This window comes from Acomys minous (genome assembly GCF_964271855.1).
Source record: "Acomys minous genome assembly, chromosome: 8".
Lineage (NCBI taxonomy): Eukaryota > Metazoa > Chordata > Mammalia > Rodentia > Muridae > Acomys > Acomys minous.
The window spans coordinates 3,367,305-3,391,418 of NC_140489.1; the positions used below are offsets into that span (position 1 = coordinate 3,367,305).

The 24,114-nt window shown below is 45.7% G+C and overlaps 1 protein-coding gene across 1 annotated transcript in view; it reads left to right on the forward strand.

Annotated features, from left to right (window-relative positions):
• The first annotated feature begins 4,076 nt into the window (after positions 1-4,076).
• The window catches only part of DYNC2I1 (dynein 2 intermediate chain 1), a 53,620-nt gene continuing 33,582 nt past the window's right edge, over positions 4,077-24,114 (forward strand). Inside the window, exons 1-8 of the mRNA XM_084792794.1 lie at positions 4,077-4,259; positions 7,712-7,765; positions 8,725-9,157; positions 10,449-10,540; positions 13,176-13,490; positions 14,750-14,827; positions 15,309-15,513; positions 23,335-23,437. Coding sequence (XP_084648920.1) covers positions 4,245-4,259; positions 7,712-7,765; positions 8,725-9,157; positions 10,449-10,540; positions 13,176-13,490; positions 14,750-14,827; positions 15,309-15,513; positions 23,335-23,437 — 1,295 coding nt within the window. The 5' untranslated portion in view covers positions 4,077-4,244. The remainder of the gene's footprint in view (positions 4,260-7,711; positions 7,766-8,724; positions 9,158-10,448; positions 10,541-13,175; positions 13,491-14,749; positions 14,828-15,308; positions 15,514-23,334; positions 23,438-24,114) is intronic.

Genomic DNA, 24,114 nt, shown 5'->3' on the forward strand with positions numbered 1-24,114 from the left:
CCCTCTAGCATCTCCTCCCGGTCCCCCCTCCCTCCCTCTTCCCTGCTATTCCCCTTTCCTAGTGCTCAAAGAGGGAGAGCCCTTCTCCACTACCAACCGACCCCAGCCTATCAAGTCTTATCAGGACTGCCTGCATGCCTTTCCTCTGTGGTATCAATGTAATTGAAGACCCAGTAATAAACCCACACACCTATGGACACTTGATTTTTGACAAAGAAGCCAAAACCATACAATGAAAAAAAATACAGCATCTTCAACAAATGGTGCTGGTCTAACTGGATGGCTACATGTAGAAAAATGTAAATAGATCCATATTTATCACCATGCACAAAACTCAATCCAAGTGGATCAAGGACCTTAATATAAAACCAGAAACACTAAATCTATTAGAAGATAAGTGAGGAAGAGCCTAGAACTCACTGGCACAGTAGACACTTCCTGAACAGAACACCAGCAGCTCAGGCTCTAAGATCAACAATAAAAGACCAATTCCTGAGAGCATATCTTGGAGTGCGTCAGGAGGAATAGAGGGACGATACCTTCATATGTAGCACGCCCCAGTTCTTTGAGGGCAACAGAGCCCCCTGCTGTCAGGCGTGAGACCATCTCCAAGCTGGGTGACTCCTAAGAACAGAGATCCTCTCAATTCAAGAAGGTGAAACCCAGTCTCAGTCCAGAGGCAAGCCTACCTGGTTGGTCAGTCTGGATTGACCTTGAAGGGACAACACAAACTGAAATGGGCTACGGATTAGTGAGGAGTTGGCCGTGGGAGAAAGCAAACTCCTGCATACCCATAAGACTTGGATTGGTCTAGCTAGGAGGATAAACAGCAACACCAACTACTGGCTTTTCTCCTCACTGCCCCCAGGAAGTGGCAGCAATGCCAGGATAGGGAAAATGAATGAGCGAGGAGAAGATAGAGTTGATCCATCCTGATGAGCTATGTTTTCAGCCACACATGGTGAGCGTGAAGGAGCTTCCAGAGGAAAGTCAAAGTGGGCCTTTATGCTTAGGAACTTACAGTGGTCATCCTCAGTTTTCTGCTGCCTTCGGGTTTCAATAAAGTTATCTCAGGTAGGGTCCTTCCCATTACAAATCTAAGGCTTTCTGCAAAAGTCTGAAAGCAGCTCTGTGGGCTGTACCCTGATGGGTGACAGCAGTCAAGAATCACAGCTAGAATGCCTTTGAGTCTCACTGGAGAGCAGCTGTAGGCAGCCCACAGGCTGGTCACCTGACCATCACAAACACCAGAGTCAAAGGAGGGAAGGAGAGAGTTCCCCATGCAGGACACTGAGATCTTATGCTGGGGATGATGGAGCAAGCCAAAGGTACAGGGGTAAAATTATTCATCAGCCTAGAATGGATATAAAATATTAATTAAATAAGATGCACTGTAGATACAGAGCCACAGCCACTAAATTATCCATGAGATAATTGTTGCCTGAGAGGGAATAGGGGTTCTATTATAATAGTTAAGGGGAATTGGTGTGCTATTGATTTGGAGTCTATATCTGGATAGGCGAGTTAACATCTCAATATCTTGTTAAGTAGTGTATTTTATAGTGCACCAGCTGTCTTTCTTGAGATGGACCATTTGGAGTAAGATGCCATGGATCATTGAGAGCTAGGCTCTAAGTGTTTGTATAAGACATCACACGTCGCTGGGGGTCAGGCTTTTAACTATCAGGGTCTGATTGTTAAAGTACTGGAATTTCTGCTTTTAGTTGTGGTCCTTTTGTCTTTAGTACAAGATTGCTTTAAACTTAAAGTGTAATCCCTGTTTTCTTTTAAAGATTTATTTATTATTTATACAATATTTGCCCACATGTGTGCCTGCCCACCACAAGAAGGCACCAGATCTCATTACAGGTGGTTGTGAAACACCATGTGGTTGCTGGGAATTGAACTCAGGACCTTCGGAATAGCAGACTGTGCTCTTAACCTCTGAGCCATCTCTCCAGCCCTGCAATCCCTGTTTTATAGAATAAGAAATTGAAGCACAAAGTCTACAACAGCCACGGAGAGCTGACTGAGGCAGAGGCAGGCTAGAATGGCAGAGAAAACTTGGGGGCATGAGAAGAGAAAGCAGCTCCTTACAGGAGTCTGGCTAAAGTCTCCAACCAACAAAGCAGTCAGCCCAGTTAACGTCACGTGGCCTTTCTCCTTTTCCATGCACAATTACACTGTGGACAGGGAGCACACGTGCCAGTCGCCTTGTGTACGGCCAGTGGCGTCTGCTTACTTTTACACTAGCAGATTATACTACAAGACATCTTCAGAGCTTCCTCATTTACCTTACATATCAAATTAAAAGGGGGAAATTTCCTAGTAACCCTTAGAGTACCACGCGAGAGCCACTGAGATGGTGCCTGTGGCAAATGCTGACACAGTTGTTTGCTTAGTCTTCCTTGAGGAGGATCCTACACTTGAGCGTGGCCTCCTTTCTTCTGAGTGCCTTTCTTCGTCTTGGCCTTTGTGTTTAAGCCTATATTAGAATGTCTTCTAAAAATCCTCTGCTTTACTCTGTTGGCCGGTTCTGAAACCGTTTTCAGCATCCAAGCCATGACTTTCAGTTTCTGTCAACTCAAAAGTTCAACAGCAACCAGAGCTTCAGAGGTGGCCAACCGAACGACTTCTCTTCTCCTCTCTCCCAGGGGCGGTCACATTTGCAGCTGTTCTAATCAGCTACCTCACAGCTGATTCCGGACACTTCACTTCCTCCCAATGAGCCCGATTCAGCTGAGGCTACATTAAGAGGCCATGCTAGTGGCGTTAATCCTGTGCCTGCCCTGGGCTTGGGCTTTGCTTCGGGAGGCTCCATGGACTGTGAGCATCCTGATACAGTGTGAGTGATACCCTATGTCAGCCAGCGACGAGGCCCCACTTCTACTCATGGCAGCTGGCATACTCGTGCAACTAGCTATGCAGAAATATCTTGTTCTCCTTAGGAAGCCCTCACTGCGTTGTTTTATTAGCTGAGGCCACTTTCACAGTTACCTCCGGGGAGTGAACTGTCCATGGTGGAGGTGGACAGTTTACAGTGTCAGTCGGTGGCTGGGTGACTTTACTGGTGACTGCATTTTAGAGGGTTTGTCAGTCAGCGATGAAGCATGGTTTGCAAGGGCCTAGAGTGGAGAAAAGTGCATGTATGCACACTCGCTATCATTAGGAGTTTGGGTTGCGGATACTAGAGGAAGCTGTCATTTTTGCAGAATGTGTGACTTTTTTCTAACATGGTGGCTAGTGGCTTTCTCATCCAGTCTCACAGTCAACGGTGCGCGGTGCTTTCCACTATCAGCTGTCTTCAGCTGTAGGTATAAAGTGACATAAGGTCTAAGAGAATTGGGTTTGGCATCAGATCATCGGCCAGCCTCAGTGCGCATTGCGTAAAAGCTTATCCTTCCTTTTGGCCACAGGCAAAACCCAGTAAAACAAATTGCTATAAAAAGTGGACCAAAATATATCACAGCTGCCAAGATTACTTTCCTTCTAAGGAATGTCCCGATAAATGGAAACAAAGATAGTAACAGACCTTCAGCAAATATGAAAGACTTACTGCGGCTGTTAGTGCCGTTTGTGTGGTAAGGATTTAAGTCAGTGACCTCTGTGTCTTGAGCAAGTAGACAAATTCTAAGCTGGGTTACAGTTAATATATGGCTTGGAAAAGTGTGGGCAAAGTAAATGTCTCGCCTCAGAAAGACTTCAGAATGTTACCAGACATTTCCTCCTTAATCTTTCAGCATCTACTCTGCAGCTACTTCCAATGTATCTGTATGTTGTCGACAGCCTCGCCTGGAACAAAGATCCTTCGGCCTTGACCGCATCGTAATGGGATGAAAAGGTATGCGCCAAACGGTTTTCACTAAAAGACAGACTGTGGGGTATGGTTTGTAAGAGGCAAAGCCTTGTTCAAGTACAAAGCGCATTCGCCGTTTCCTTCCCACCTCACGTTGTCAACTGTGGGCGCCAAGGAAGAGAGACAAAGGCGCGGAAGATGCACCAAGAAACCGCTCAGGCCAGCTCGCCGGAGACAGGTATGCGCAGGCGTACTGGGGACAGGCGCGGGGCATGCTGGGCCCGCTACATCGGCCCGTTGCTAGGAGGCGGGGACGCCTGCCGGCTGGGGCCCAGGTCGCAGTAGGCCCCGGCTGGCTGGGAGAGGTGAGCCAAGGCGGGCTGGTCCTCTCCGGCTGGCCCGCGCCTGCTGGCCCGAAGACACGCGGCTGCCCCGGCCTCGAGCAGCGATGGAGCCTGGGAAGGTCGGTGTGCCGCGGCCCGCGCCCGTGTCCCCCCAACTCTGTAGCGGCCTTGGAGACTTGGTTTCTTCCTTGCCCTGAGCTGGGGCGAGCGCCGGAGGCGGAGTTTGGGTCGAGGTCTTAGCTCCGCTGAGGCCTCCCACTTCTTAGCTCCAGGTGCGGTTTGTGGAGGAGTTTCTGCGCCCATCGAGCGGTATGGCTGAGTGTCAGCTTAAGGAAGGCACAGGACTCCTGGGGGAAAAAAAGCTGAAAGGTGCAACATTTGAGTTGTTGACCACCTCTTTCAGGTTTTACGGTTTGGTGGAGTACGGATATTTAAAGTATGTCCTTATGATCCTACCAATTACCTATGGTAAATCCTATTAATTACCTCAGCGTCTGTTATAATGGATCCCTTTCCTTCTCTGCTTTAGTTAATTTGGGTCTTCTTTTTCCGTCTTTTTTATTTTTATTTTTGTTTTTTACCTACCAAGAATCAGCTCTTAGTTTCATTGTTTCTTTATACTGGCTTTTGTTGTTGTTACAGTTTAATTTATTTCAGTCCTGAGTTTGATTATTGCTTGTCATCTACTCTTGTTCTTCTATAGCTGTCAGGTGTATCACGAAGTAACCAATAATAAAATCTCTCACGGGGAACTGGTGGCGCACACCTTTAATCCCAGCTCTTGGGAGGCAGAGGCAGGTGGATCGCTGTGAGTTCGTGGCCAGCCTGGTCTACAAAGCTAGTCCAGGACAGCCAAGACTACACAGAGAAACCCTGTCTCCAAAAACCAAACCAAACCAAAACAAACAACAACAAAAACCCAAAACAAAACAAAACAACGCCCCCCGCCAATCTCCAGGTTTTGCTGGAGACACTTAGTGCTGTGAACTTGCCTCTTGCAACTGTGTTCATTGTGACCCATAGGTTTGACATGTCTATTTTAATTCTCATTCAATTCTAAAACGTTTATAATTTCCCTTTCAATTTCTGTCTTGTTGTTCAGTGTCCACGAGTCTGTGTGTTTTCTGTCATTTCTATTGTTGATAGTCAGCTTTAGTCTATGGTGGCCAGATAGGATTCAGGCTGTTATTTCAGTTTTCTTATGTGTGTTGACACTTGCTTTGTGTTCCAATATGTGATCAGTTTTGGAGAAAGTTCCACGAGCTATGGAGCTACTTTCCATATGGAACAACTATAGAGTTACACTCTATATATGCCTGGTACGTCAATTTGACTTACGGGTTTTTTTGTTTTTTGTTTTTGTTTTTTAAACTCCAGTACTTCTCTGTTTAGTTTTTGTCTGGATGACCTGTCTGTTGGTGGGCATTGGGTATTGAGGTCATTCTCTTATCGTTGTGTGTGGGTCAATATATGATTTTTATCTATAGTTGTGTTTCTTTTATGAACTTGTGTGCCCTGTGTTTGGTGCATAAATTTTTAGAACTGCAATATCCTCTTTTTTTTTTTTCCCTTTGATAGATTTTTCTCTTTGAAGAGTCTGTAGTGTTCTTCTCTATCTCTTCTGGTTAGTTTTGGCTTGATGTCTGTTTTGTCACATATTAAAAATGGCTACACCTGCTTGTTTCTTGGGTCTCTTTGCTTGGAGTACATTTTTTTTTCATCCATTTACCCTACGATGATGTCTGTCCTTCATTGTGAGGTCTGTTTCTTGGATGCAACAGAAAGATGGATGCTATTTTCTTATCCAGTCTGCTAGTCTGTGTCGTGTGTGTGTGTGTGTGTGTGTGTGTGTGTGTGTGAGAGAGAGAGAGAGAGAGAGAGAGAGAGAGAGAGAGAGAGAGAGGGAGGGAGGGAGGGAGGGAGAGAGAGAGAGAGAGAGAGAGAGAGAGAGGGGGAGGGAGGGAGAATTGAGACTACTAGTCTTGAGAACTATTAATGAGCAGTTTCTGCTAATTCTTATTACTTTGTAGTTGTGGGACGGGCCTTGTGCTCCCCCATTCCCTCCCCCCCCATGGCCACTGCCCCCCCATGTGGTCACCCTTCTCTTCAGTGTGTAGTTCTCTTGTGGTGCCTTTTTTGTATTCGGTTTTAGAATCTCTATTGAAAAGTCAGGCGTTACTCTAATGGCCTGCCTTTATATGTGACTTGGCTTTATTCATTGGCCACATTTAATATTCTTTCTTTGTTCTGTACATTTAGTGTTTCGATTATTACGTGTTTCGAGGAGTTTCTTTTCTGGTCCTGTCTATTTGGTCTGCTATATACCTGTTATAACATAATAAGCATGCCTTTCTTTAGATTGGGGAACTTTTCTGCTATGCTCATTGAGTAATATTTACTGTGCCTTTGACCTGGGTTTCTTCTCCTTCGTTTACATCTATTATTCATAGGTTTGATGTTTTCTTAGTTTTCTGGGATTCTTGGATGTTTTGTGTTAGGATTTTATTTTAGGCTTAACATTTTCACATTTTCTTTGGAGTATCCATTTTTTCTACCTTGTCTTCAAGACCTGAAATTCTCTTTCATGTCTTAATCTGATGGTGAGGCTTACCTCTGGGATTTTTGAATGAGATCCTAAGTTTTTCAGTTCCAATTTTATTTCAATTTAGATTTTCTTTAGTGATTCTATTTCTTTTTTTTTAATATTTTATTTAATTTTAATTTATATGTGTTGGTATGAGGGTGCCAGATCTTGGAGTTACAGACAGTTGTGAGCTGCCATGTGGGTGCTGGGAATTGAACCTGGATCCTTTGGAAGAGCAGGCAGCGCTCTTAACCACTGAGCCATCTCTCCAGCCCCGTGATTCTATTTCTTTACTAAATTCCACTTTCATTATTTTTTTCAACTGTTTGGTTTTGTGTGTGTGTGTGTTCAGTCTTTGTTAAGTCTTTTATTACATCCTCTTTAAGGTATTTGAACATATTTCTCTTTTTTCTTTTTTCTTTTCCCTCTTCCTCCTCCTCCTCCTCCTTCTCTTCCTCCTCCTTCTTTTCTTTGAGACAGAGTTTTTCTGTGTAGCCTTGGCTGTCCTGGGACTCTCTTTGTAGACCAGGCTGACCTTGAACTCACAGAGATCAGCCTGCCTCTGCCTCCCTAGTGCTTGGATTAAAGGCGTGGGCCACCACATCCGGCTTCTTTTTTGTTTTGTTTGAGACAGAGTATCCCTATGTATCCCACGTTGGCCTGGAACTCTCTGCGCTCCTGCTTTGGCCACCCAAGTGCTGAGGATTACAGGTGTGAGCCACATTCTTGGCCTGTCCTACAATCATCTTTCATTTCAGTAGGAAAGCAAAACTGGATTAGTTAATCATTTTTCACACAAATAGTATAATGAAAACATAAAATTTGTCATTTAAAAATTTTTTAAAAAATTTCCCCCCAGGGCCTTCTTATATTGCTTAAGCTGCCTGGAACTTAGAATCTTCCTGCCTCAGGTTCCTGAGTGCTAGGATATGGCTGTGTGCCACCATGCCTTACTTGATAATTCTGACTTTGTACTTTGCTATTTAGAGACGAAGCAAAGATGATACTTGGAAAGCAGATGACCTCAGAAGACACCTCAAGGTAATATATTATAGAGACTTGATGACGTGGGATCCGTATGGAACCCTCATGGGCTTTTGGACAGTGTGTTCAGGCTTACAACTCGGCATAGCTTTGCTTACAAGAAGTTCATTTCAGAGGCATTTTTGACTCAAAGATGAAGCCAGGGAGTTAATACTTCTGGAATATTTTGGGGTATGGTCTTGCCTTGGGCTGAGGTATCCTGTTTGTTAGGTTAGCCAGTAGCATCACCAGCATGAGTTTTGTGGCTGAGATTTGTACCTTCTGAGAACTTTATAGTAAAGGATTTATTTATTTATTTAAGCAGGTTTCCCTCTGTCATCCAGGCTGTGATTCTCCTGCCCCATTGTCCTTGCCACTTGTGCTTAGCTTTATTGTTGTTGTTGACACAGGGTCTCACTATGGAGCCCTGGCTGGCCTGAAACTTATACAAACCAGACTGGCCTCAAACTCGGAGAGATGCGCCTGCTTCTGCCTCCTGAGTGCTGTGATTAAAGGCATGCACCATAATGCTCAGTTGGCTTTGTTCTTTACATACTAACTAAGTGGCTCTTGTCTCAACAACTTTAAAGCACGACTTCATTATCTTTTTCTATTATAGGCTGTATTTTATTGTTTTACCTTCTTGTACTACTAAGATTGTACTCATGTTCATGGGCTGGGCAAATCTGCTGCTGTGTCCTGCCTCCCATATTGCCTTTTGGGTTTGATTTGCCAGTCAACTCGAACATCTCTTGTACATGGGTGGTCAGCAGTCAGCATCTGTAGAAATGCAGGACCCCAGATAAAGCGCATTCTGAGAGTATTTGTTCAGCTCCACCCCCCATCTCGCTGGACTGAGAAAGCACTTGCAGCCAGTGATTTTTAAAAAGTGTTTAGATGAGTCTTTCTGTCCAGGTATTGAAATTAAGTGATGTATGCTTTCATGGTTAACGAACATCTTGCCTGTGTTGTTTCAGGCTGTGCAATCAGGTAGTCCCAAGGAAGATAAGAAAGTTAGGGAAAAGAAAGCTCACAAGGAGTCAGAAGTGTGCTCTCTTGAACACAGAGAGCACAAGAGCAGGGATCCAGACCGAGAGGCCCGGCACAAAGAGAGGGCTGCTGAGCGAGGCCTGTACACCTCCACAGAACGTCTTCGTGCGGAGAGAGACCGAGAGAAGCACAAAGAAAGAAGGAAAGATGTGAAAGACCGTGAGAAAGACAAGCTGAAAGAGCGACACCGAGAACAAGACTCAGAGAAGCCTCATAGTCGAGGCAAAGACAGAGAGCGAGAGAAGGACAGAAAGGCCCGGAAAGAAGAGCTCAGGCAGACGGTTGCCTACTATGACCTCTTGGGTCGAGAGACGCGTGGCCGGCAGATGCTGGAGAGAGTGGAAAAGAAGGCCCACACAGGTGCATCTCTGCGCTGGGGAGTCCACTTACAGCATCACCCCAGTTGCTTGTTAGCTTATTAGCTATATTTTGTTGTTGTTGTTGATTGCCATCGAGTGTGTGTGTGTGTGTGTGTGTGTGTGTGTGTGTGTGTGTGTGTGTATGTGTAAGTACATTTGTGCCACACTAGTGGAGGTTAGAGGACAACTTTCAGGAGTTGGTTTTTGCCCTTCCTAGTGTTGAGATGGAGTCTCTTCTTGCCACGTTACGTGCTTTTGGCTAGCTGGCCTTCGAGGCCTGGCTGATTCTCTGCACCTCCCACCTGTGTGGGATTATAGACATGTGCACCTGCGCCCAGCTTGTACCTTGGTTCTGGGCTTTGTCAGGCTGGATGGGCCAGTGCTATTACTTGCTGAGCCATTTTTTTGGCCTGTATTTTATTTAAACATTCTCACTGTTTGAAGCTTTTTTTTCTCTCTCAGGTTTTCATGGATGCTTTAGCTTTGGAGTTAGGAAATAGAAAGTCAGTTTCCTGTTCTCTGTGTTTGTTACTATGAAAATAAAAAAATTCAGTCAACAAAGGAACCATTTTTTAAAATTATTTTCTAGTGTTTTTAACTTGAAGAAATTCCTTGTTTTTTCATTTTGTTTTGTTTTATTCTTTTTGCATTTATTATCTCAATAAGTCTTAGTCTCTGTGGGTGAACAAAAATAAAGCACTTTAATCAAAGTATTCTACCAAAGTGTTAATTTTATTGTAGTATTGGAGCTTTTGAGGTCAAATGCAGGGCTGTTATACGTGGTAGACAAGGACTCCACCGCTGAGCTGGTTTCCAAACTGTAGGCTCGGGACTCGTCAGGGGTCACTGGTGTCCTGTCGGGGGTTGTGCTGTGTCCAGCAGCAACACCTGGAGGAGTCATCCTCCCAGCCTCCCCTGTGGCTTCTCTCGCACTCCACATCCAGCCCTGGCTCCCTCCTCCACAGACTAAGATGCTTCAGCTTCCTGTCAGGCGTGTTTGTGAGCCCCCACTTCAGCTCCAGGGGACACGGACATTTACCAGTCCGTCTCAGAGACAGGCTGGGAGGGAGAAGAGTTGTCTCTGCGTCTTAGCCTGCCATATTCATCCACCTGAAGTTTAGCTACTGGCACTTGTTACTCTTGAGTGTTGAGACTGTGCCTTAGTTGAAGAATGTCTTAAAATATAAGTTAATGAGCACATGTGCAGTGGTGAGGCTACAGCGAGTTGTTAGGCGGCCGTTTTGGTAAGATAAACTTTGGGAATATTAACAGTATGTTGGTGTATTTTTTAGTAAGTAAAGTCCGAAGTGAGGAAAAAGAAAGGAGAGATGAAGATCCTGAAACAGAAGATGACGACAGAGAGAGAAGATACCGAGAACGGAAGGTACACAGCCCAACCAGCAGAGCACTCGCACCCCTTCTGAGAAGGAGGTGGCGTGTCCTGCTGGAGGGTGGTCTGGGGCTGTTTAGTTGTCAGTTGCTTGTCGCCTCCTCCCCCAGATCCTGACTGTTCATGAGCAACTGTCATGCACCCCAAGTACTGCTCTTTAACTTTGTCTAAGAAACTATTCCTGATTGGCTGACTAAAAGGCCTGAACCTGGGCAGGGCAGAGTGGGGTAGGTGTAGCCGAATCAGCGGGCTGTGGGAGAGGAGGGTCTTGGGAGGGAGAGGCGGAAGGAACTGTGGGAGGAGAAGGGAATCGCCATGGGATAGGAAAGAGCCGTGTGGACTCAGGGGAGGAACTGCAAAGTTCCACATGGAAGAAATGGCCAGATGAACAACCTTAGCAAGTATTTTGGGATTATGGGTGGGAGGCAGCACAAATAGAAATTATTAGAAGCACATGGCCTGGGATGGAGGCTGGGAGATAATGGAGGGGAGCTCAGGAGGTGATGGAGGGGAGCTCAGGAGGTGATGGAGGGGAGCTCAGGAGGTGATGGAGGGGAGCTCAGGAGGTGATGGAGGGGAGCTCAGGAGGTGATGGAGGGGAGCTCAGGAGGTGATGGAGGGGAGCTCAGGAGGTGATGGAGGGGAGCTCAGGAGGTGATGGAGGGGAGCTCAGGAGGTGATGGAGGGGAGCTCGGGAGGTGATGGAGGGGAGCTCGGGAGGTGATGGAGGGGAGCTCGGGAGGTGATGGAGGGGAGCTCAGGAGGTGATGGAGGGGAGCTTAGCAGGTGATGGAGGGGAGTTTAGGAGGTGATGTCTGCCATCTACCAGGTGAATTAAGGTTATTCTAAAATATATCAGGTGTCTGTGTCTTTATTGATTGAGGAAGTGGACTAAATAATACTGCCATAATAATTATAAGCCTAATAATAAACATTTATTAGGCCACACCATTAAATTAACTGCTACAGTACATTCGCTTTTTAAAATACATTTTAAACTTCTAATTGACATATAGTAATTGTACATATTTATAGGGCACAGAGGGACATTTCAGTTTATACATAGTGTTTAATCTGTACACCAGGGAGATTGGCTTATCTGTTACCTAAGTCATTTTGTGGTAGTGAGGGGTCACTATTGCTCTGATGAAACACAATGACCAAAAAAGCAGCTTGGGCAGGAAAGGGTTTATTCTGCTTGCATTTCCACATCATAGTGCAGCATCAAAATATGACAGGAACTCAAGCAGGGATGGAACCTGGAGGCAGGCCTGATGCCGAGGCATGGGCGGGGGCCTTGCTTACCAGTACCTGCTTTCCTATAGTGCCCAGGGGTAGACAGCACTACCCACCACGGCTGGGCCTTCTCCCATCAACCACTACTTAAGGAACCACCCACAGCTGGACCTTATGGAGGTGTTTCCTCAGCTGAGGTCCCCTTCTTTCAGACGACTCCACCTTGTGTCAGCTGACACAGACTATGTCAGGACACCACTTTTTACATTTTATTTTTATCATCCTGGACTCAAGAACATAAGAATCAATCCTCCTGTACTCTCGGTGTTTTTGTTTGTTTGTTTGTTTGCTTTGCTTTACGTTAACCACCCTTCCATTAATTACCACTGTGTAACAAACACTTTCTAGTGGCAAGTCTTGAGTATACTTTAAAACTTTAGCAGGTATTTATGTTACTGTTTTTTAAAATTTGATTTGAGGAATCTTTTATTTTGCAAGTAAGTGCAAATATGGTATATGTGTCTGTTTTTTGGTGGACAGTAATGTAAATAGTTGTTTGGGCTTTATTTGGGTCTATAAAAGTCCTTTAGACTTAGCTTTTTAATTTCCATAGTTTATTTCGGCAAGTGATCTTGTTGGAGTGGGAATCAGCGACAGCTGAGGGGAAGTGACATCCCATGTTAGTACATGGAGGCACAGCACATGCTGCTGGCATTTACCACAGGGCCTGGTTTCCTGGAGCAGTCATAGTGACTCTGCATCAGGGGTTATAGCACTGTGGTGCTGAAGGTGAGAGAACAGAAAGGCAGAAGGCAAAGGCCGTTTGTTTTGTTGTGTGTCTGGTTAGGTTTCTGTCACTATAATAGAATATCCAAGGAGAGCAATGTATAAAAGGAAAAGTTGTTTTTGATTCATAGAGTTGGAACTCTTAGCCCATACATGGTTGGCCATGTTGTAGAGAGGTCCATGCACAGTGGAGCAAAGCTGCCTACATCCCAGGTCAGGGAACAGAGAGGAGGGAGGGGCAGGAAGAGCTGAGGCCCTCAGTCTCTTCAGCCATTCCATGGCTGCACTTCCTGCAGGTCCACAGTGCTTCCCAGCAGTGTTACCATGGAGACCAAGCCTTGACACAGGGGCCATCCAGACCATCATCCTGAGGAATTTTGACAGTTTGGAAGGTCAGCGAGAGGGCATGCAGGCTCAGGTGATGTGGCTTCGTGGTGTTGGTGTTGGTATGAGTGAGGACTGTTCTCCTTCCAGCACAGTGGAGTGAGGGTTTGAGGGAGACAGAGCAGGGCCAGGGGTGTGGCTTTCTGTTTCTTTCACCGTAGCACACATGGACGGGGCTACGCATGGCGACCCTTTGCACACGTAGTCCTCTGTTGATTCACAGCTGCAGTATGGAGACAGTAAGGAGAACCCTCTGCACTACTGGCTGTATAAAGAGGACAGCGAGAGGAAGCACAAGCGGGTGAAAGACGCCGACCGGGAGAAGAAGCACCGCGAAAAAAGCAGCACGAGGGAGAGAAGAGAGAGACACTCCAAAGACAAGGCGAGCATGCTCACGCTCACGGACAGGGAGGCGGACGAGAGACACAGAGAGAAGCGGCACAGGGAAGGACTGCACCACGACGAGGACAGGCGCCGAAGTCACACAGAGAAGAAAGAGAGAGCTTTGAAAGAAGAGCACAAGAAAAGGGAATCGAAGGTAGCGTTTCCCACAGCCGCTGCCTTTATTATAGTCATGCTGAGGTCATCAGGTAGAAGCGTGCTCAGTGTGGGCGCAACATTAGATTACTGTCTGGTGTCCTGTTAGGTTTTAGCTAGTGTAACAAAACATCTGAGTGAAAGTTAGGGAGGAAAGATTTATTTTTGGCTCTTGTCTTCAGAGATTTCAGTCCAGCAGGGCAGGCAGAGAACAAGCCTGTGCTCCGGGCTTCTGAGGCGCCTTGCGTGCCCAACGCTGCCCCCTTCACTGAGGGCTGTCGGAGGTGTGCTTTGTAAATATTGTAAGTGCTTCTCAGGCTAACCCAGTGGACATAGTTAATCACCACATTGGTAATGACTTAAGTCAGTACTTTGTAATCTGTAGAGGGAGGGCACCAAGTTTTAGTTATGTGGTAAGTGTACTGCCCGCCCCCAGCCCCTTTGTGATGAGTTTTACTATGTTGCTATGCTGTGCGGGCTCAAGTGATCCTCCTGTCTCAGTCTTCCAGTCAGCCTAGATGATACTTTTTTTTTTTATTTTCTTTAAAGATATATTTATTTATTGTGTATACAGTGCTCTGCCTGCATGTATACCTGCAGGCCAGAAGAGGGCATCAGATCACGTTATAGATGGTTGTGAGCCACCATGTGGTTGCTGGGAATTGAACTCAGGAACTCTGGAAGAAGTGCTCTTAACCTCTGAGCCATCTCTCCAGCCCTAGATGATACTTTAAAAGGAGAAAACAAGTGATCAAGTCATGAAACAGTATGAATCAGAATTGGTAAACCGGTTTACAAAAAAGAATAAAAGTATGTAGTGACTGATTGCAAAGGATCTAAGTTCTTCCTGCGTCTGTTGGGCTTCATCACTGCAGTTGCTTAATGTTTCCTGGGACCCCCAGAGTAGCATTTGTTCTCATACACACATTCTGAATTACTCCGTTTTTATAGAACTGGAAAGAATTGTCCTGTATCTGGTCACATGTATGTTGTATAATGTTCACTGTAGAATAAACATCTCTCAAACATTTATTGTTTATGGTGAAAGCTTAATGCCCTTTTAGCTTTTTATAAAGTGTAGTGTGTTCTTACAAGGGCATTTCCTATAATAATTCAAAATTGTTCCATGTTGTAAATACTTTTAAATAAGCAGCATCACAGGAATCTTAGAAAACACTTATTTCCAACCTATTTGCAATAGTTAAATTTATGATTGCATTTTTTGTTTGTTTGTTTTTCATGTTGGACTTCTGCTTCTAGGAACCTGAACAGGAACACATTGACGTAGAGGCTCCTGGGGCTGATGGATATCAGGCCAATTTTGATGATGATTTTGAAGTATGTATAAAATTTAAAATTTTCTCAGTTTAACAATGTGGTCTTAAAATTAGTTCAATAGGCCTTTCTCTCTTGCCCATGTCTGGTAAGGTTTAATGCAGACCTGGTTGTTACTGTGCAAAGCTTACTGTACTCCCACCAGTGCCTGTCCTCACTGTGTCTGGTACTTAAAGAACTTTACAGTTTAGCCACATTTTAAGTGCACGGTATTCAAACATCTGTATGTGTATCTAAGAATATGCACGCATTAACCTTCACAATCTTAGACCACAGTACTTCTTAGTATATGTGGTCCTATATCCTGTGGTTCATTTTCAGAAAAACAAAAGCAGCAGTACATTACAAATGTATAATCCAGCAACATTAAAATCTCCTTTAGCTATAGAGTTTTTTTGTTTTAAATTACAGATTGTAATGTTTGTTGTGTATGAGTTTAACTCAGGTGTCTTAAGGGTGCCAAACTCCTTCCCACTGCTTGTAGGACTACGAAGATGACTTTGAGGTTTGCGATGGAGATGATGACAGCTATAACGAGCACGACGCGGAAGAGAAGGCGGAAGAGCTTCCTCCAGCCCAGAGAAGGGAAATACAGGAAATTCAGAAGGCAATCAGTGCGGAGAACGAAAGGGTTGGAGAGTTGTCTTTGAAGCTGTTTCAGAAGCAACGTCGAATGGAGCCCCGGGCAGGTACGCATCGGGTGTGCGAAGGAGCCCCGGGCAGGTATGCACGGAGGGTGCGAAGGAGCCCCGGGCAGGTACGCATCGGGTGTGCGAAGGAGCCCCGGGCAGGTACGCACGGAGGGTGCGAAGGAGCCCCGGGCAGGTACGCACGGAGGGTGCGAAGGAGCCCCGGGCAGGTACGCATCGGGTGTGTGAAGGAGCCCCGGGCAGGTACGCACGAAGGGTGCGAAGGAGCCCCGGGCAGGTACGCACGGAGGGTGCGAAGGAGCCCCGGGCAGGTACGCACGGAGGGTGCGAAGGAGCCCCGGGCAGGTACGCACGGAGGGTGCGAAGGAGCCCCGGGCAGGTACGCACGGAGGGTGCGAAGGAGCCCCGGGCAGGTACGCACGGAGTGTGCGAAGGAGCCCCGGGCAGGTACGCACGGAGTGTGCGAAGGAGCCCCGGGCAGGTACGCACGGGGGCCTCAGAGCGGGGAGGCGCTCTGTGAACCATGCAGACACTTGCTGACAACTCTCAGGAGGTGGGCAGAGTCTGCACTTGATGCACCCGGTGATGCTGTGCCACGTGCCTCCCAAGTCCTGAGCCACCGTTGGCGTGTTAAAGGTGGCTATGAACTGACAGTAGCCACCCCCTTGTACACCGTGAACACTGTCCTGCGCTGTTGGCCTCTTTCCAGCCCGTAGTCACGTGTTATTGTTTCCCTTGGTAATGCCCTCCTTGAAATCTGATGAAGTGGTGGTCGTAATCGCTGGCAGGAAGCTTGGGCTATGTGTTAGCGCCATAGGGCAGGTGATAGGCCTTGTTAGCTCCACAGAGGCCCACGGCCACTCTACAGAACAGAAGAAGCCCTGTGAGGTGGCCAGCAGGCATGGGGTGGCACTCACAGCATATCAGGTAGCATAGTGCCTATTGAAACTTTTCTCAAGGAAATTTTTTATGAAGTTAAAATTGTATTTCCTGAAAATTCTTGACACCTGGACATGATAGGTTATGAGAATGGAAGTATTTTAAAATCATTTAAAGAAAAAGTGTCATTTGATAAAACATTTTCTTTTAAAATAGCACAATTGGTAACCTGGGAAAGTATTACACTTACCAGACTGGATGGTCTTGTAGTCCCCAATGAATAAAGCTAATAGCAGTTAGTTATTAGTGCATGATCAGCAGTCAGATTGGGTGCCTACTGCAGAGGGAGCAAAAGTGCTGGGCAGTGTGGATAGCTAGTGTTCTGTAGCTTGTTAGCTAGAAATACTCCTGTGAGTCCAGGCCTAATGGGCCTGGCAGAGGAAGGACCCAGTGTTTTATTTTACTTTGGATTTATTTTTCTGGTACCATGGACTCATGGTGGGGCGGCAGTATGCTTACTTAGATCTGCATAATAGATTCATAAATAACCTTTTTATTTCCTACATTCATGCGTAGCATGATCTATTCCTTAGCCCAGCTGGCAAATTAATTGGTCACTCTTACACATATTGCTCCCTAGAAAATAACTGTGGTTTTGGCTCCCTCAGTATTAAGCCAGTACAGGGGACCGAGCAGAAGGGTGAGTACAGTGACAGAGCCATGTCCTGTGCTGTAGGAGCAACTCAGGCAGGGTTTAGTAGCGCTCATAATGGGGTTTCAAATCTCGACTTGTAGCGTTGGCTAACTGTGATCTTGAGCAGTACTCTAGTTTTCTTTCTGTTCCTGTGATAAAGTACTGAGACCACAGGACCTTAAGAGAGGAAATAATTTATTCGGCACGCACTTTCAGGGTGCAGTCCTCATTAAAGGCCATCAAGGCAAGGACCCAAGCAGGAGCAGGGAGAGAAACCCTGGAAGACTGTCGCATGCCAGCCAGCTGTCTGACTCACCACAGGCCTGTGCTTAGCCAGCTTCTCGAGGTGGCCCAGGACTACTGTTTGGCAATGGTGCCAGCTGTAGTGGGCTGAGCTCTTTATATCAGCTCAGCTAGTTAAGCCAAGCCTTCACAGACGTGTCCACAGACAAACCTGATACACACAGTCACTCAATTGTGACTTTATAAAAAGGTGGTTCTAGGCTGTCAAATTGACAGTAAATGCTAACTAAGACAGATCATTACTTAACCTCTCTGCCTTTCCGTTTCTGCACAACCTACCTAGACTGATAATTAAATAAGTGAATAAGGAGCTCAAAAGCCTGAGTAGTACCCATGGGTACTAGGCCATGTTGGCCATGATGACGCCACATTTGTAACAAACCGTATCCTGCTTGGCTAGCCATAGCTCTTATAGAACTGTTTTAGGCTAATACTCTGCTGCATCCTGGGGCTTATTTGGTTATAAACTGCTCACCTTACTTTTGTGTGTGTGTGTGTGTGTGTGTGTGTGTGTGTGTGTGTTGCTATAGGAAACTAATAAATATTTTTTGCAGTGCACCAAAGTCAACTGTAGTGTCTGAAAGAGTTTTTACAACTCCAAAAGTCATATGTCCAAGTGATGACCCCTTCCAATGGTATCAGCTGTGCCCCAGTATTTACATCTGTGACTTTATGACAGAGATGGGTTTCCTCATTTTCAAAGCTGAGACAGTAGTTCCCTCAAGGTGTAGTTGGAACAGATGTGCATGGCATGAAGTCTTAGTAGTGCCAACACTTGAACTTTGGTCTGGATCAGATACATGGTCTCCTCTGAAATCACACACTGTACCTCGCTCCCCCTGTTTTGGGGGTCAGCAAGATTGTGTGCACAGGCTTGTGAAGGTTTATAGAACTGCAAGATGGCAGGTCTGCGTCTTATACTCGTTAAACTCAAACACATGTCCAAGAGGATTGAGGAGACAGATTAATATACAATTAAAATAAACATGTTGATAAGTAAAAAGAGGAAACTTGTAGGAATCCTTAGAAGAAAGTGGTGGATTGAGGGATGGTCGTTTCCATCAGGAAGGATAGCCTAAAAGGTTGTTTTTCTCTCAGGCCAATAATGGGGGCATCGTATCTTTGAAAATCCCAGTGTCCTGATGAAGCACACACCTATACTTGTCCCCCCCCCTTTTTTTTTTTAACAGATTAAGTGGTTGATTTAGTCTTCATTTATATTCAGTTCTTCTCTTTAGCTATTTTGTATTTATATTTTAGTTTTCTTATTCTAGCCTATCATTCTTGCCATCTGTGGACACACAGGCACCCAGCCCTCTCCCTCTGTAAATAGTGGCCTCCTGTAGCTACAGGTAGGTCCCAGCTGTTTAGTTTGTAAATTAAGCGCAGTGAGAGGTTAGTGCTAACAGCACAATGACAGAAGGCTGCGGTAACCAACAGTAGGTGAGTGTGGAGTTCTATAGTCAACACATTTTATGGCCGTCTGTTCATTCGCCCATCTTGTGTTGATGGGCCTTGATGGAGATGATTTAAAGTAAGATATGTGACATGGGCACTGGGCCATAGCTAGGCTACTACCTGCCTGTGTCAGAAGGAGGACCATCTTCAGGCGAATCTAGATCACTGGGCTACGGTGGTCAATGGCTGGGTGTTAGGAGCCAACAGTATCAGTGGCAAGGAGTATCAGTTGTTGTGTAAACATTTTGGGAAGAACATTTTAATGAGAAGTTGCCTTTCTTTCTACCACCCTAAAGTGTTGCTACTGAGGTAATCCTTTGGTGATGAGGAGGGTGATTTTTTTTAAAGGATTTAATTACAACTTAACTGTTATACCATCACTTGTGTCCTCCTGTTCCTCCCTTCTGCTTTCACCCTATTCCCCCTCCCTAGGTCTGTGACCAAGGGGGACCTCCTCCCCCACTATATGGTCATAGGCTATCAAGTCTCATCTTGGTAGCCTGCTTATTCTTTCTCTGAATGCCATTAGGCCTCCCCATCAAGGGGGAAGTGGTCAAATATTCGTGTCAGAGTTAGTCCCCGGTCTCCACACAACTGTGGAGAATGTCCTGTCCATTGGCTAGATCTGAGTAGGGGTTTGATGTTTACTGCTTGTTTTGTCCTTGGTTGGTGCAGTAGTTTGAGCAGACCCCCCCACCCGACCCAGATCCATCCGTTATGATGCTCTTGTAGGTTTCTAGGACCCTCTAGGTCCTTCTATTTCCCCATTCTCCTACATTTCTCTCACCTTGAGTCCTAATAGGAAGTCCTCACATCTATCCCAATTTCCTGGTAAGGGAAGACTTTCATGGGACATGCCTCTTGGGCTAGTGTCCAATTATAAGTGAGTATATACCATGTGAGTCTTTCTGCTTCTGGGTTAACTCACTCATTATGATCATTTCTAGTTCCATCCGTTTGTCCACGAATTTTGGGATTTCCTTGTTTTTAATAGCTGACTAGTATTCCATAGTGTAAATGTACCACAGTTTCTTTATTCTTCAACTGAGGGGCATTTAGGCTGTTTCCAGGTTCTGGCTATTATGAATAAGGCTGCTATGAACATGGTTGAGCATATGTCCTTGTTGTGTGGTGGAACATCTTCTGGGTATATTCCAAGGAGTTAGTGGAATAGCTAGGTCTTGAGGAAGCCTTATTCTCAGTTTTCTGAGAAAGTGCCAGATAGATTTCTAAAGTGGTTGTACAAGTTTGCACTCCCACCAGCAATGAAGGAGGGTGAGGAGGGTGATTTTAATATTGAGTTTTATGTCATAGTGTACACTTTTGTATTTTAATATCTGAGCAACTTAAAATGCTAAGACAGTGTTGGTCGGTTTTGGTGATGTCCACCTTGCTGGTTCTACTTCATCTTTCTGTGCTCTGTAGATGACTCAGAAGTTCTTCTAGGGCCTCGTTTCTTGATACTTTTGATGGCTTTTAGGACTGACTTGTATCTTTTCCCTGTGTGCTTAAAATCCTGTTCCTCAGCTTGGCTTGTCCTGAGTGATGTCTGTTGTAGGCTCTGTTTCTTAACAAGTAAACTTCATTATACAACCCAACTAGCTTACACAAGAGGGAAAAAAGAGTGAACCTTCCGGTATCCGTTCCACGGGACGGGTCCTTAGGTGTCTCTGGCCTATGTGCTGGTCCAGCCTGTTCGCTGATCCACGTGCGCTCAAGCTTGGTCTCAACCTGCTGCTGCTCTCCTCCCCGCCTGCCTGTGTCATGTGGGAAGGGTGGTCTCCTTCTCCCATTGAGGGTCGATTAGAAAAACAGTAGTCCAGGTGGGGTTCCCAGGTCTGCTTCCTGAATTCCAGGCCCAGGATGGCTCCACTCAGTCTATCACAAGGTATCCATGGGTGCCCAAGGGTAAAGCTGGCCAAGACTGCTTTTACCTGTGACAAAGCTTACAGTCTTTCCCACAGTCTGTGGCTTCCCAATGGCTCCTGAATGGACTTTAAAATTGTTCTTGGTGCCACACCATCAGTCCTTCCAGCCTACCCTGGTTTTAACCCAGCCATTGCAGCGTTGAGAATGTTACTGCACCAGTTTAGTGATTCCCAGCACCACACTGTGTCCCCATCAGGGCCTTTGTCAGTTATGATCATATGCAGGTCAGGCACATGGTCTCGTCAAGCTACAGTGTCCTAGTTTGAACGGGTAAAGCAATGAGCTTAATTTGGGAAAAAAAATTCAACCTTGAGGTTTTCATTTTGGTGGCAGATTCTGGAGGTCAGATCTGTTGTTATTGTTAATAAGGCTTTATGTTCCAACTCTCTTTCTTCCACGTTTTTTCCCCACTTCTTGAGATAAAGCATTGGTGGAAACATCCACACACAAGATCTTTCTTGCCGGCACTATTTGACTAAGTTGCTGGAACATGTGTAAGTGATTTGCTTTTGTGAGTGTGAGTTCCTGGCGCTGTGCACATTGCACCTGGCTTTGTCATGTGCCCTATGAGGGTACTCCATGTAGTGCCAGAGTTGATCCATGCTTTGTTTAAGCCCTGCTGTTTCCTTTACACATTTTTGTTGGCTTTCATTTCTTTGGAAATCTCCTAATGTTGCCTTCAACTCTTTTTTTTTTTTTTTTGAGACAGGGTTTCTCTGTGTTAGCCTTGGCTGTCCTGCACTCCCTTTGTAGACTAGGCTGGCCTCAAACTCACAATGGTTCGCCTACCTCTGCCTCCCGAGTGCTGAGATAAAAGGCGTGCGCCACCATGCCCGGCTTGCCTTCAACTCTTAATTTCCCTGCCTTGGCCTCTGAGTGCTAGGATTGCAGCCATGCATCTGCATCGTGCGTAGTTTTGTGAATGTTGTTTCCACCTGGCGTCTTTCAGAAGAGCCTGATTTCATTGCAGTTGAAGAATTGCTTCAGGTGCGGTCCCTTCTCCTAGTGAACTTCTTCACCTGCAGGTGAGGGTGGGCCCTTGCTTAAGCCTGCATAACTCAAGTGCCTTCTGAGAGGTTTGCTTTTATTTTATGTATATGAGTGTCCTGCATATGTGCATATACACCTGCCCCATGAATGCTGGGAACCAAACCAGGTCCTCTGCAAGAGCAGCAACGGCCAGAGCACTGACTAAGCTCTAATCCCCGGGTGCGTTCTGACATTACACGTCGCCATCAGTTCCAGCACATTCTCTGTTCTTGTTCTCCACACAAGCACCGTGCCGTCCACTCTCAGTCATGCTGCTGCCATGCTGACGAGGAAGCTTTTGCAGGTTAAGATGCCGCAGCAAATGTGGCATGAATTTCTTGTTGTTCATATTTTCATGGATGGAGAATTTGTTTCACCATTGATCTTAGCAGCCTCAGGATTTTATCTTTCCTTAAGTTGAGGACATTTACCTTTTCATTTCAAAGACCCTGTTAAATTTTTATTTATTTGTATTTGTGTGTGAGAGTATGCTTGTGATAGTGTTCACGTTGGGGACAAAGGACATGGTTCTGGAGTTGGTTCTCTCTTTGCACCTTGTGGGGTCTGGGGGTCAACTCAGGCTGTCGGCAAGTCCCTGTGTGTGCTGTGCCGTCTGGTGGTCCTTGAGGAAGGTCCTAATGGTTCCTCTTTGGCACATGCATATTGCTATTCTTGTCCTGTACGGCATCAGTAAGGATTCCTTGAGTGTTAGCACTGTGATACCCAGAGCTGGGCAGGTGACTGGGTTGGGGGCACGGAGCATGGACAGCCGGCCTGCACCAAACTGAGGCGTGGTTTGTGTTCTAGACAGGCACCGTGGGATATCATCAGGCTACTCAGAACAACATGCAATTCAGTGCTTACCAACTACTGACTTTTGAATTACTCATTTAATAACTTTCAGACTCCAAGTAACTGTAGGTAAATGGAGTCTTAGAAAATGAAACCACAGTTGAGGGTTTACTTTCTTTTTTCCAGAGTAGGTAGGATAGTGATAGGAAACTATACATTTTGCATATATTCATGTGGTGGTTTGAATAGGTTTGGCCCCCAAAAATTCATGTGTTTGAATGCTTGGCCCATAAGGAGTGTCACTGTTAGGAGGTGTGGCCTTGTTGGAGGAAGGCTGTCACTGTGGAGGCAGGGCTTGGAGGTCTTTAAATGCTCAAGCTACACCCAGTGTGATACATACAGACAGTCTCCTTCTGGCTGTCTTCACATCAAGATGTAAGACTCTCGGCCTCTCCAGCATCATATCCACCTGCACGCTGCCATGCTTCCCACCGTGATGATAATGGATTACATCTTTGAAACTATAAGCCAGCCCCAGTTAAATATTTGCCTTTATAAGAGTTGCCTTGGTCATGGTGTCTCTTCACAGCAATAAAACCATCACTAAGACAAATCATAAATATTTCTAAAACTCTTGCTGGTGTGATTTATCAGATTCAAGTAAAAAATTGTTGAGTATGATTGTTATATGCAATTATGTGGGTTTTTTGTTTTTGCTTCTTTGCTTGAAATAACTATTTCATTGTCACAAAGTGCCCCCCCTTTTTTTAATGTAGATGCAAATGGTTCCACTCCCAGAACCCCTGTTGGTGGAATTTTTGTGGATTTTGTAACAGCTTCACATCGTCAGAAGAGTCGGAGTCAGGCCATTAAGCAAAAGTAGGTATATGAGGAATCTGCCACAGGTATGTGTGTGTGTTCGTGAGCAGCGAGTGTGCTTGGATGAAACACAGGGCCTTGTATTTCCCCACTGAGCTAATCTCAGTTGTAGTGTTAGTGCATGTTAGTGTATGTTAATGTACTCTTCCTCACCATGATCTTCAAGCTAGAGTTTCCCACTTTCATTGTTGGTTGTTTAGGGCCTGAACCCAGTATTGTGTGTGTTAGGCAAGCACGCCAGCGCTGAGCTGTACCCCTATCCTGGTAAGCTTCTTTAGCTGCACTACAGCTCTTTGTGTTCATTGGCTGTTCTGGTTAGTGTGTGCCCTTCTGTGTACGAGGTTCTTGCTGTCTAACATCTGCAGTAAATCCACGGCTGCTGTTGCAGACTCAGCCCACGGTCTGTTTTGGCTGCAGCGGAATCACAGCCATACCTTTGCATGTCAGTAGCCAGACTCTGGATAAGCAGCCTGAGGCTGCTCATGTTGCCCCATGGCTCTTGGAATACAGATAGGCGCTCCATGTCCCAGCAGTTCTTGTATTCTGTATACTTGCGAAACTGTCCTCATGTACGTGGGAGCCAAGGCTTGCCCCGCCAGCTCACGTGTTAATTAGACTCCTTTGAACCATGGCTTTAGCCTCTGCGTGCCTGGACGGCTGAATGTGGGAGACTTCTC